We start from the raw sequence: 13,222 nt of genomic DNA, 5'->3' as shown, positions 1-13,222 counted from the left end.
TGGTGTGAATATGATCTGACCTCAAGCCGACACATCTACCATCTGCAAGCTTGAGCTAAACGCCTTCCTCTTGCCTGGTCTGCATTGCATTGTGGGATGTGACAAAGTAAATAAACCCATAAAATAAAGGTATTTTTGGTAAAGCGTTCGGAATCCATTCGGTATATTTTTCAGATCATTTTGCCTGGAATTCAGTAGCAGCAAGTAAAATACTAATAAAATGATTTTATTGTCAATCTGTTCTATTAGCATGGAGCAAAGCGTCTGGTTCCTGTTATACACTTCACACACCCAGGACAAATCTGCGCAATAAATAGACTGAACTTTATTCTCTACAAAGTTGACTACTAATGCAATTATTTTAGGAATTCTGGTAATATAGAACAAGATAAGCCATATGTGATAGCGTAGAAATACCACTTTCTATGACATGAGTAACTTCCACATCTGCAAAGACATGATTAGTGCCAGGGAATATGCCAGAAACAGGATTTAAAGCCTCTTATTTGCATGCCTTTTAATATGCAGCGTTGTGGTGCACTAGATGGATATGTAGAAAGCGTTTTAATGAAATACAAAGTGTTCTAAATCCTCTTTGATGTGCAATATACATCCAGCAGTGTTGTTAATGATTAATTCCTTTCCCACAAAGGCAAAGAAATCCACTGCCAGTTTCCGCGTTTCATTGGCAAATTCTAGTTGTCTTCTGAAGTACGGTTCTTTTCTGTTAAGGTAAAACATAAAAGACACAACTTTCGCACTAATTTGACTTAATTTTGTCAAAATGGAGAAATTATTGGCCAAGTTAAAAATGCTACCTGCCCATTTGTTATCATCTAAATACAAGCATGTTGCTTCACTCTCTAGTTCTTTGTGTCCTCTGGAGGCGACTCCAGCCCTCCTTCTGCAAGTATTTCTGCGGCTCTTTGTGAGATTATGCTTTCTCAGTTGCTATCCAACATATTTTGCAGTGTCTCTAGACAGTGTTTACGTTTAAAAAAAAAAAAAAAAGATTTTTTGGAGAATTTTGGGCATAATGTAGAAACCCTTTAAATAAAGCTTTTTGGTTTAGCCATGTGAAGCCAACTTGATTTTATTTATTTTAATGGATTGGGGGTTACCTTTTGCTTAGATTATTGGATGCAAATAGATGATTCTCACTAGTGAGATGGATGTACCTATAATAAAGACTTCTCTCTTCTTAATGAAATGTTAAGCAAATTGACTGTATTTATGCAGGATAGCACTTTATCAAGTCAAGAGAAGTCCTTCACACTACATTCAGTCATTTACTCGTTCACCACATATTCACACTCTGACAGTGGTGAGCCACATTTGTAGCCACAGCTGCCCTGGGGCAGACTGATAGAAGCGAGGCTGCAATGCATCGGGTCCTCTGACCACCACCAACAGGCAAAGTGGGTGAAGTGTTTTATAAAAGGTTATTATGTCTAATGAAATATTCATCATGACTCCATCAAAAAAGACTTCTTAAGTGCTTATAGATTATCAACATTTATTGGTTGGAAAACTGAATTCATTAAGCTGGACACAAGTTAGGAGATAAAATGACTTTGGTTTCCCTCTTAGTATTTTATGACAATCAAATCAAGGCTATGTCTGAATGGTTGTTCAGAGTCCAACAGTTGTTTTTGTTCATTAAGTTGGTTTATCTTTCATTGATATAATTTTAGTTACATTTTCAGATGACTTAGTGCTTTACATGATTACAACAGGAAAATAAGTGCTTATAGGAAAATAAAACCAGAATAATAGCAAGTAAAAAGCCATTTGGAATAAAATGTAGGAGAATTTAAACAAAATAGAACATAGGCAAATGGAAACTAAAAGCAAACATTAAAAACAGTTGGACTACAAATTTAAACTAATGATGATTCAGTAAAACAGTTTAACTAGAACAGTTGAAGGCAATCCTAAACAAATGTGTTTTTAATCTCAGGCTTTCAGCACTTTTACAGTTTTCTGGAAGTTTGTTCCAGATCCGTGGAGCATAGGAACTAAATGCTGCTTCTCCATGTTTGGTTCTGGTTCTGGTTCTGCAGAGTAGGCTAGAGCCAGACGACCTGAGTGGTCTGGAGGGTTGATACACTGATAACAAGTCTGTGATGTATTTAGGTGCTAAGCCATTCAGGGATTTATAGACTAACAGAAGTATTTTAAAGTATATTCTCTGAGATCCAAGGAGCCAGTGTAAGGACTTTAGAACTGGGGTTATGTGCTCTACTTTCTTAGTCTTAGTGAGGACGCGGGCAGCAGCGTTCTGGATCAGCTGCAGCTGTCTGATCCAATTTTTAGGCAGACCTGTGAAAACACCGTTGCAGTAATCAATTTGACTAAAAATAAACACATGAATTAGTTGTTCCAGATCCTGCTGAGACATCAGTCCTTTAATCCTGGAAATGTTCTTCAGGTGATAGAAGGCCGACGTAGTAACATTCTTTTTGTGACTGAACGTTAAGGTCTGAGTCCATCATGACACCAGGATTTCGATTCTGATCTCTGGTTTCTAGCTGTAATAACTGCATCTGTGTACTAACTCTTGATCCTTTGGATCAAAAAAATATTACTTCAGTTTTGTTCTAATTCATCTGATGAAAATTATGGCACATCCACGTATTGATTTGTTCTATGCATCTAGCCACTGCTCTAATAGCTTTATGGTCACCTGGTGACACTGTAATGTATAGTTGTGTGTCGTCTCCATAGTTATGGAAACTGATCATGTATGATCTGAGCTAAGCAGAGCATGCAGATATTGAATAGGAGGGGCCCCAAGATGGAACCTTGTGGGACTCCACATGCAATTTTTGTAGTCTTTGATTTAAAGTTACCTACTGACATGAAAAGTCCCTGTTCTTCAAGTAAAATATAAACCAGTCAAGTGCTGTGCCAGAAAGACCAGCCCAGTTTGCCAGACACTAACAGAATGGAGCGATTGACAGTATCAAATGCTGCACTGAGGTCCAGTAGTACCAGCACTGTGGTTCTTCCACAGGGATGTCATTGGACACCTTGATCAGGGTCATCTTAGTACCGTGGTACTGACTGGAATCTGTGGGTAAATTAGGCAATATATTGCTGTTGCCTTGAATATACAGTTTAAAATCAACATTTAGAAATTATGCAGTTTTGTTTTGTAGACACCAATTGTTTCTGATTTGCTATGTATTTAGTTGATGGAATAGTATGATTATTAAAATATATAATTATTGACAATATAGCAGTAAACACTGTGCTTACATTACACAACTTTTTTTTTGCTGATGTATTTTTGAAAGTATCTTGCTCACCATCTGAAATGTATGATTTTTTCTGCATCTCTAATACTTAGATGCTTCAAGCACTTTTCATGAATGCACTGTTCACTATCCTGAATGCTTGGTTTTGCTGCATTACCCTATAGAGGGTATTGGATGCTTTTGCGATTACTCTTGTGCTTTTTTTTTTCCTACAGGGCAACTGCATGGGGAACATTAAATCTGCATTATTCATAGAAAACAGCAGCTAAACAGACCAGCTTTTCCAGGGCTATAACAGACTTTTTTTATGCTCCCTCTGGTTGTATAGTGTTCTGCTTGATGTCTGTTTTTCATCGGATTAAAGTGATCTTTTGTTGTCCATATCTGTTGTTTTCTCTCATAGCAACTCTTCCAGTGCCAGGCCCTAAAGAAGCTGAGCATGCCCGATAATGACCTTTCCAATCTTCCTACCACCATCGCCAGCCTGGTTAACCTCAAAGAGTTAGACATCAGTAAAAATGGTAAAGTCTTCATTCAAATATGTAAATAGGACAAAAAAGAAGCTAGAAATGTTCCAAAAGCTGTGTGCATGCAACATGATAACAACAATTGTGAGAGGTCCTTCAGATATAAAGGTAGCACCGGTATTGCAGCAAAGCACATTTCTATCTCAAAATGATAACTCTGCACAATGATGCACTCCAACAGGAATCCAGGAGTTTCCAGATAATATAAAATGCTGTAAAGGCCTGTCTGTGGTAGAAGCCAGCGTCAACCCCATTACCAAGTAAGACCCTAACACACTCTATCACTGCAAACCAGAGCCTGAAACTGATTTTTTTTTTTTTTATCTTGGCTTGTCTGAAACAACTGAAATACAAAAGCAAAACAAAAAAACTGGTTGTTCTGCAACTTATTCTGAGTTTTTCGCAAAGCAGCTTGAGAAAAACCCCTGCTTAATTTTCTTTCATATATAGGTCCTTTAACTGTACTGGAGAAAGTTTTTCTTTGAAGGCAGTAGACAACAGTTTGTTCACTTTCCATAAAATCTGTAGTTATTATAACCTTGAAAGTGAAGTATGGATTTTCTGCTGCAGGGTTTTAAGAAAGCCCCAGGTTTTTAAAAGACAAATTGCCATGTCGGCATCGCGTAGATCAGGGTCACAGAAAAATCACTAGGGAGAGTACGGATTGACTATTACAAGAATAACAGTAAACAGCAGCCACTTTCAGGATGATGAGCGAGGGTTAGTAAATGTTGTCGCTGGCAGGCAATATTTGACAGATCCCAACTTGGATTTAGTTTCCTGGACTCTTTCACTGATCAATTAATGGGTAAAGTGCTTGTTATCAGTTAAACCTTACCTGCTTGGATCAGGGTTTGACTGCAGCGATCTGCTGCTTTTGGCGGCGACTGTCGCTCAATAGACAGAGTAGCCATTTTGCAATCAGAAAGTTGTAGTTTTCCAGCTTGCCCCATGGGCAAGACACTTAACTCCAATTTGGAATTAAACCACTCTCTATGGTAGTTTTGCTGAATTTGGCATTGGAGATTCAATGGCGTCCAGTTTGGCTGCAGGAGGGCTCTTTCATATGTTTAGCTCTGCAGAACTAAAATTAAAGTTTTTGTAGCATGGCAGAAAAAATATAGCAACGAATAACAAATTGTTTTCTTCAAGGAATGTCTAAACCAGACTGTAGGGTTTAAATGAAAACTTTGGTCAAAACGAGAGACGCAACCTTACACCGTCCCCATACTCCTGACAAACTCCTTCTTCTTCTTCCCTATGCAAGGCAAGGCAAGGAAAGGCAAATTTATTTGTATAGCACATTTCAGTACAAAGACAATGCAGAGTGCTTTACATGATTAAAACATAGGAAAATAAAACAGAATAAAAGCAAGTTGGAATAAAATGTAGAAACAAAATAAAACATGGAAAAATAGAAATTAAAAGCAAATATTAAAAACAGTTGGACTACAAAGTTGAACTAATGATGTTTCAGTCATGTCATGCTTTTAGGCCAATACTTTTCATCATGAAACTACAATACATGGAGTTCAGAACACAGTTTAGACATTTTTACTGCTGCTGTAATAAATAATAATAATAATAATAATAATAATGTAATAATAATAAATACATTAACATAACAGCTGCAACATTGTTTTACAAATCCATAGAAAATTACCAATCGATTTACTCCAATTCTTATTTGAGCCTTGCCGGGCATCACTGAGGGACTTACTCAGTGCTGGAGTTTGTTTCTTGGAAGGGTAGATTTTATTTCCCTAAATGGCAATTCACAGGGGTGTGGTAGTGGCACAGGGGTAGACCACGTACCCCCTGTTCAGAGGGGTACCCCTCAAAGTCCCAGCCTGTGAACCTTTGTCTTCCACAAAATGAAAATCAAAAGACAATTTACAGCCAGACAGCGAGACAAATTGAAAAACTGGTTGGGGCGTGTATGTTTTATAGATGAAATTTTTTATTTAATGTGAGTTTGATTGGTTTTTACAGCAAATAATGACTTGTTCACTTTAATTGAAACCATTTATTTAAGAATTTAATTGATTTTAAAAGCTATGTAAGCTTCATGTCCTTTTTTTATTACCGAAATAAGAGTCGTCATGATATTTAATAACACTACAGACACTATAGACGCTTAACCAACAACCATGCCCACTTTGCTGATGCCCTGCTGGCACCGTTACAACCACTCATCAGATATGCTTATTCATAAGAAGCAAACACTTTTATCGCTTAAGTCTCAGGTGTGCATTCATAATTACTGTTTTCCTACCTGGTGATGTTCGGGAGGTGAAGAATGCTGCAGAGGAAAAGGCTTTGTGTGTGTCTCAGTGTTGTGCTTGTGCAGCAGATGAGTCATCTGCAGGCCAGCAGCAGTTCGTTGTTTCTGCAGGGGTTATTATGGTGGAAATTGGCTGTTTTTTTTATTTCATTTGAGCTGCTGAAGAAAACTGTTTCTTACTCCTCTTTAGCACATTGTCTTGTTGTCTGTCTTGTTTCTTGCCTTTTTTTTCAATGAATATTTCTCTTTAAGACTCCCAGATGGTTTCACGCAGCTCCTGAATCTGACCCAGCTCTTCTTAAATGATGCCTTCCTGGAGTACCTGCCTGCTAACTTTGGCAGGTGAATTGATATATTTATTTATTTCCTGTTGTGTGGTGGAGATTAAATATTTATTCACTATTAAAACATGTTTTATATATAGGCCTTCATTTCTCACTGCTGAATTTCGTGTTTAAAATATTTTTGAAGGTGTATTGCTTTTGTGCATGAGGATAAAACCTTTAAAATTTTATTTTAAAACATATCTGCTGGGCAGCACTATTAAATGTGACAATGAAAAGGTTGGGGGTTTAGTCTTTACATTTTATAAACCTTATTCTGAGTAAAACTAATATAACATCTAAGTTATTTCTATACCCTTGGCCTTGATTTACTTTTATTTTTGGGAGCGAATGCTACCATATTTATTTATTTTTTGGATTATTTCCATCTGCTTGTTCCAAATGAGGTGTTTGCAAATAACACAGTTTTTATCGAGTCCAGTTAACTGGAAATCAAATCAAATGACCTGTTGGTGATAGAAGTCTTTAGTGACAGAGCTGCTGACAAACAAAGCATGCACATTTTGGTGAGATTTCTTTGAAAAGAAAACACAGTGTTTAACTTTAAATTTTTCCATAACTTTATTTTATTTAGTCCTTTCTTGTATTTCCTACTGAGACTGTTGCATCTGAGTGCAAATAAAAGGAATTAAGTTTAGGCTTATGTGCCTTCTGTCATTCAGGCTCTCCAAATTACGGATTCTGGAGCTGAGAGAGAACCACCTGAAAACCATGCCAAAGTAAGACCGGGGACCATATGTACAATGTGTGTGTGTGAGAAATGGATTTAAAAAAAAATAAAAAATCTTAATTCTCCTGCTCACAAACATAAAGACATTTAGATAGATTTTACTCTCTACTACTGTGTTTCTATCACTCATATGTGCTTGGCTTACCTACCCTGCACAGAGAAATGTAACCATCTTAACTGGTTTGTGTTAACAGAAGTGCAGCTGGTTTAATTGGCTTCTACAAATTATCAACGCTGCCTTGTAGATTTTGTTTGAAGAGGAAATGACTGATAACACGTTGAACTCTGAGAATAGGAATAGCTGTGTAATTTGTGTGTAATTTGCAGCGGAAGTGACACCAATGTTTCTGTTTTTCTCTCTCGCCAGGTCCATCCACAGACTGACGCAGCTGGAGAGGCTGGATCTGGGTAGCAATGAATTCTCTGAAATGGTGAGATCATGTGTTACAGATGAACACCGTGTGGAGTGTGTTGCAGATTAATGTGAAAGAAGAAAACTGCACGGAGTCCTGGCCTCAAACGTTTCCGACGCAAATCTGCTGCACTTCATATCAAAGTTAAAAGTGCCAACTGAAAAATAAAATCACATAAAGGTGCACATTGTTTTTGTTTTTTTGTCAGCTATTAAAAGAGCTGACTGTGCACCAAAAATGTAGAACCTCCTCCCTCATAGCTAGAAGTAAAACGGTCCACAAAATCTGGAATTTGGTTCTGTTCGTTGTTTTGGCAGATGTGGGCTTCCTTTTGTTTTAGGAACTACCGTCAAATGTCAGCGATAAACTACCCTTTTCCTTATTTGTAATTAGTTATTCACTGGGACATGCTGAGAAGTCATTTAAAAACAGAATAAATGAGGCGGCCTGGTATTAAACTCGTCACTGTGAAAGTCTGAGGGTAAAACTGGCTGGAACATTTTCACAATAAATAGCTGATTTAAAAAAAAGGTTTTAAATAGTTGAATAGACCTTAGATATAGTACCAAAAGACATGCTTTTTCTTGAGATCTGACAATGATCAACAACCGGTTATTTTGTTATATTCTAAGGCTGCTTTTTATGTGTTTCTCATCACATTTCCTAATTAAGTTTTAGGAAATACCATGTTTGTTGTTCATGGAAAAAAACACGCCTGTGAAATTTCTCTGGGAGAGATTTTTTATAGAAAACTGTACTGGCATCATGTTGACATACTGACTCCACAGCAAACAGCTGAATATCATAGAAAAACATCCTAATGTTTTAGTAAAGACTTTTGTACCGACTGGCCTTTCACTGAGTGGTCATCTTAAAAAGTCGAAGCTGTTCCAACCACCTCTTTTCTGCCAGGCCTGCAATAACGTCTACGGTCTCTTTAGATGAGGCAAGATACTGGACATGTTACCACAAGCATGGGGAACAAGTGACACAGGCCTGCGGATTTCTGTCATACAATTCAATTCAATTCAATTCAATTTTATTTATATAGCGCCAATTCATGAAACATGTCATCTCAAGGCACTTTACAAAGTCAAGTTCAATCATATTATACAAATTGGGTCAGATTATACAGATTGGTCAAAAATGTCCTATATAAGGGAACCAGTTGATTGCATCAAAGTCCCGACAAGCAGCATTCACTCCTGGGGAACCGTAGAGCCACAGGGAGAGTCGTCTGCATTGTACATGGCTTTGCTGCAATCCCTCATACTGAGCAAGCATGAAGCGACAGTGGGAAGAAAAACTCCCCATTAATGGGAAGGAAAACCTCCGGCAGAACCGGGCTCAGTATGAACGGTCATCTGCCTCGACCGACTGGGGGTTACATCCTTGTAGATTACAACTCTTTTCCTGGTGACATTAAATCATGCTCTAACTATCTTAGATGTTTTTTTTTTTTTTTTTGAAGTTGTTGCTACATTGTCATGCTACAAAGTAATGTTTGCAACATCTTACCTGCTGTGTATTAGGTCACCATGATAACTAATTTTCATGGGAAAAGCAGCTTGCATGGGACAAAAGAGATATCATGCACTAAACGTGTCTATAATAATAGTTTTCTTGCAACTGTTAATGTAAGCAGTACAAAACATTCCCAAAAAGAAAAAAAATAAAGCAATCCTTGCTGCTTCACTCTAACTACAGACCTTTTTTTCCCCTTTACTTCATGTTTGCTAGCACTTTGTCTCTTACTGGTGCAATGTTGTTTTCTCCAAATGGTACACACACAACCCGACCTGAAGGCCTGAACACAACATGGTTCTTAGCCAAATGTACCAGACCCTGTATTGTTTTTCTTTGAATTTGAAAACAGACATTTACAAAAAAAATATATATATATTCTTTAATGCTAATGTTTATATTGTTCCACAAGGTAGCAACCGTTTATTTCCATTGTCATGATTTTAAATTAGATATTATACCATCACTGTGTCAGGATCGTCTTCATTTTTTCATTCTTTATTTAAGGATCTGCAGATCTAGTTGTCCCTGAGATAAGCTTTGGTTGCGCCCTTTGATCTTAAGTGAAATTTTCTTTGCGTTTTAATAAATGTGCTGCTTTTTTCCCCCTGAATATTTTGCACTTCTGCCTGTGAAATGTTTTTTTTTTTTTTTTTCCTTCTTAGCCAGAGGTGTTGGAACAAATACACAGCCTTAAGGAGCTGTGGCTGGATAACAACTCCCTACAGTCTATACCTGGGGTAAGAAGACTTTTACCTTACACAGGAAAATAAGAGCAAAAAAAATGGCACATTGTAGCAGACCTGTATTTGTTCTTCTGTTCTCCTGCAGTCAATAGGCAAGCTTCGTCAGTTGCGGTACTTGGATTTGGCTAAAAATCGCATCGAGTCGTTGGACAGTGACATCTCAGGCTGTGAGGCCTTAGAAGATCTGCTGCTATCCTCCAACATGCTGCAGCATCTGCCAGACTCTATAGGTACATTCCTTCATAATGTATTCACAAAGGGCTGATACAAACTCAATTTTACACATAGCAAAACTCATTGCCCCCACCTCCTTATAACCAACGTAAATGTAATCTTTAATTTAGCAGCCACTTACATTTGCATAAACACAGTTTCACACCATAAATGGGAAATAATGGGATTTCAAGGTAAATTTTTATTATGCCAGGTCATTCTTGTTAAAACAAACTATCCTGATAATGGCTGCAGCTTTCAATGTTGTCTCAAAGAACGGTTTTAATCTACAAACTTCTGGGACATTAAATGGAGATGTGATGTAGAACTCCACGTTGATGCTGAATGATGCATATAAATCATTATTTTCAAAGCAAAAGCCAAACAGATCCAATGACCGCTGGGGGCCACTCCTGCCAATTATTCATGTTTGATGAATGTTGCTATTGCAGAGGTTTCAGCATGTATGTATTACCCATGTGGAAATTTGCACTGGTGTGTCTGCATGTGTTGCAGGGATGCTGAAGAAGCTGACCACTCTAAAGGTAGATGACAACCAGCTGACCTCACTGCCTCACACCATTGGGAGGTAGGAAACCTTCAGCAAAATCAGACACTTTGACTATTCTAAGGCTAGATATGGGGCCTTATAACAGTACTTATACCACATTGAACTTTTTCACATTTTACCAACACAAACCTCAGTGCCTTTTAGTTTAATTTTAAGTGACTGAACAACACCAAGCCATGCATACACGCGAGGTGTTGCATGCAAACAGTTGAGCTCAAAAATATTCACACCCCTGGCAGATTTGGGTAATAACTGAATGTTCTGACTGGATGTAATACAAACATTTTTGGAATCTCAACTTGAATTTTTGTAGATAATCCATGGAAGGAGGTACAGATTATGGTTATGGCAAAGACTTGAAATATTTTACCAAACATGATTGGCTAAAAGGGACATATTGTACAAAATAAATTATTGTTTGCCTCAATACATTATGTTGTACCCTTGGAGTCTCTAGGAGTTCAGAGAAGTTGAATATATTGCATCTAGGAACTTTGTAGATATCTTTTTATCCTTTTTGAGTCACATATATCAATCCGTTTTAATTTTCTCTGCTCTCTATTTTATTTTTTTGAACAATTACATCAAAGTAATTGCCATAGAACTGCTAAATGAGGCTGTCCTGTCCGGCTTACCGATTTTGCAAATCCACCATTTTTATTTTTTTACTGCAATTTTCAGTTTCCAAGCTGAAAGAAGCAGAAGCTCCTTGGTTGTTGGGCTCACTGGCAGGTAAACAGCCAGCACCAAAATGAGACGCACCTCAGAATAGGGGTAAAAAAGGGACTAAATTAACGAGGAATTCAGACCAAAGCATTGGAGTTTTACTTTATATAGACCACAACTGAATGATTGAAGAATTGAAAGGCATGATATGTCTCCTGTAAAGTATCAGTTGACACATGCAAAAAGCTAACCAGCAGAAATAAAAAACAGTTTGACAACTGTTATACCAAATAATCTTTCCTTTGATTTTTGAGAAGTATATGAGTATTTTTTTACCTCCGATTTTTGTCTCAAATAAATTACAGATATTTGTTTTTAATTGTTACCACTTTTATATGGTTTATCTTTTGAGAGATGCCCGTTTTATGTCCTATTTCAAACCGACTTTGTGTTCAAATGTGAATCACTTTAAAGCTAAATCTGCCATGGGTATAAATAAGTCTGGGCTTAACTGTATACGTTCAGCTCCCCTGACCCAATTCTCAGCAGAACCACCTTTCACTGAAAATAAGCGAGTTTCTTTCTTGTTGCGGGGAAAGAACTCATATTTAGCCAGGTAGGATGGAAAGTCCCTGCAAACAGCATTTTCAAGCCTGAGAAGACAATCCCTGCTGGGTTTAGGTTTGGACTTTGACTAGTCCGGTCTAGAACATCCCATTGTTGCTCATTGTACTGTTTAGGTGTAAAGACCTTGTCTTGGCAGCGTGGTAGTTTGGCCATACTCTTTTCACTCCCTGATGATGGTTTAAACAAAGCTTTGAGAGATGTCCAAAGTGTGGAATATCATTTTATGACCTAGCCATGTTTTAAACTTCCCCACAACTGTATCAATGACCTATCTGCTGTGTTCCTTGAACTTCTTCATTTTGGTTGTCCTCTAATATTTTGTGACAAACCTCTGGGGCTTCACAGAACAACTGAGGCTGAAACACAAACGGGTGGGCTCTAATTACTAAATAGGTGACTTTAGAGGGCGATTGGTTACGCTAGATCGTATTTCATGGAATCAGAGTAAAATAAGTCAAATATATAATGATCTTCAGATTTTATTTGTAATAAAAAGAGAAAACTATGCATCCAGAAAATTTGAATGGGTTCCTGTTTGTTGAAACGCTTTGTTTCTTCTCCAAGAGACTTTTTCAGTCTGAGGAGTTAGAGCTAATGAGCAGTTCCTTCGCATAGCGGACCAACAAGTTTAATGGTGACAATCAAAACTGGTTGCTCACATGCAGGCTGATTGTCCTCTTTTGCATATTAAGAACCAGTTTTGATTGTTTTGATTGAAGGTACTGCTTATAAGGTACGGTAAGTTTATTTATATAGCCCTTTTCAGTCAAATGATTTCATGTGTAAGACCAAGTTTACCTGTTATTCCTCAGTCTGAAGAAGTCTCTTTTACTTGAGAAAAAAATAAAAAAAACTTTTCAACAGAGAAGAACCCGTCCAGAGATTTTCTACCTGGATTATAGAGCTGTGTTAGGACAAAACAAGGCATCCTTTTTCTTTTCCTCCAGCTGGTTGCTGATCTATGACATAGATCCTAATGAAAGACACTGAGGCTTGTAGTTGTGATGTGACAAAATGTGAAAAACAAAAGTTTAAGGATTATGAGCACCTTTGCGGTAGTTGATGTTTGTAGTAATCTTTTGTTTTGCTTAAAAAGCCTCTTTAGCCACCTCGTGGCTGTTTATAAGGGGCTCACAGGGGTTTGTAGGTGGGTGGTCTATCTTGTTTATTACTGTGTTGTAATGTTGGCTGATGATTGGTTTGGGGGGGGTCTGTGTGTTGTGCTTGCTGCGGTGCTGTGGCGTTAGTCCGAAGCCAAAGCAAGGGTGAGTAACATGAGCCTTCTGGATTCAAGGGCTTGTTCAGAGACAGATGTTC

The 13,222-nt window shown here is 37.7% G+C and overlaps 1 protein-coding gene across 13 annotated transcripts in view; it reads left to right on the top strand.

The window, feature by feature from the left end:
* Positions 1-13,222, top strand: part of lrrc7 (leucine rich repeat containing 7) — a 130,376-nt gene that overhangs the window by 81,934 nt on the left and 35,220 nt on the right. For 11 of the 13 annotated variants that reach the window (XM_036140867.1, XM_036140866.1, XM_036140869.1 and 8 more), the window contains exons 3-11: positions 3,664-3,781; positions 3,969-4,047; positions 6,324-6,413; positions 7,078-7,134; positions 7,513-7,576; positions 9,748-9,822; positions 9,914-10,058; positions 10,558-10,630; positions 13,153-13,170. In XM_036140867.1, the coding sequence (XP_035996760.1) occupies positions 3,664-3,781; positions 3,969-4,047; positions 6,324-6,413; positions 7,078-7,134; positions 7,513-7,576; positions 9,748-9,822; positions 9,914-10,058; positions 10,558-10,630; positions 13,153-13,170 (719 nt within the window). The remainder of the gene's footprint in view (positions 1-3,663; positions 3,782-3,968; positions 4,048-6,323; positions 6,414-7,077; positions 7,135-7,512; positions 7,577-9,747; positions 9,823-9,913; positions 10,059-10,557; positions 10,631-13,152; positions 13,171-13,222) is intronic. The other 2 variants (XM_021324325.2, XM_021324319.2) reach the window with 1 other exon arrangement.

Source organism: Fundulus heteroclitus, chromosome 9 (genome assembly GCF_011125445.2).
Source record: "Fundulus heteroclitus isolate FHET01 chromosome 9, MU-UCD_Fhet_4.1, whole genome shotgun sequence".
In the NCBI taxonomy this organism is placed as follows: domain Eukaryota; kingdom Metazoa; phylum Chordata; class Actinopteri; order Cyprinodontiformes; family Fundulidae; genus Fundulus; species Fundulus heteroclitus.
This window is presented reverse-complemented; position numbering and strand designations above follow the sequence as displayed.